Below are 644 nucleotides of genomic sequence, written 5' to 3' on the forward strand. Positions count from 1 at the left end.
GTGGGAAAAGACAGGAGATCCAAGAGGCCGTCAGCTCCCAGGCTGCCGGGCTGGACAGCATGACCAGGGCTCTGGGTTTTTGCTCATCTGAGTTCTTACGGTCTCACGCTGGGTACCTGGCACAGCTCCCTTCAGGGGACCCAGCACATATTACCCTCTTCCCAAAGGGGCTCCAGCAGCCAGGAGTGCCACACTCACCTGTGGGAGGTCGAGGGTCTGGTCCCAGTCCTGTGGCAGTGCCGTGGTGGCCAAGGTCAGCAGTGTCTGGATGCAGCGGGTCAGCAGAGGCCGTGCCTGCGCTGGGGCCTCCCCGCTGACGATGCAGAGGAAGAGCATGGGGAAGCCGGCAGCACGGCGCGTGACCGAGCTGCTCCGGGGCCCGCTCAGCGCCTCCAAGCCCTGACAGAGGAACAAAACCCACCCGAGCTGTGGCCGGACACCTGTCACCTGGAACCTGCAGCTGCCCTGCAAGGAGGGCACCAGCACCTCAGCTGCCAGGAGGGTGCTTGCCCCAGGGAGAGGGGACACTGAGAAACGACCCTAGTGTTCCCTGGGGCACACGGGAAACAAGGGGCACAATGAGTACTGTACCTGCACCAGTACAGCCCGTGGGATGGCCTGCAGCTCCGGATCCGGGTGGTTCA

General features: G+C 64.0%; 1 protein-coding gene across 1 annotated transcript in view; it reads right to left on the reverse strand.

Annotated features, from left to right (window-relative positions):
* LOC108446845 (thyroid adenoma-associated protein homolog) overlaps positions 1-644 on the reverse strand; it is a gene marked incomplete at its 5' end in the record, with an annotated part of 13182 nt that overhangs the window by 4164 nt on the left and 8374 nt on the right. Inside the window, 2 exon segments of the mRNA XM_017734740.1 lie at positions 199-465; positions 592-639. Coding sequence (XP_017590229.1) covers positions 199-465; positions 592-639 — 315 coding nt within the window.

Source organism: Corvus brachyrhynchos, unplaced genomic scaffold, assembly GCF_000691975.1.
Source record: "Corvus brachyrhynchos isolate BGI_N302 unplaced genomic scaffold, ASM69197v1 scaffold114, whole genome shotgun sequence".
NCBI lineage: Eukaryota > Metazoa > Chordata > Aves > Passeriformes > Corvidae > Corvus > Corvus brachyrhynchos.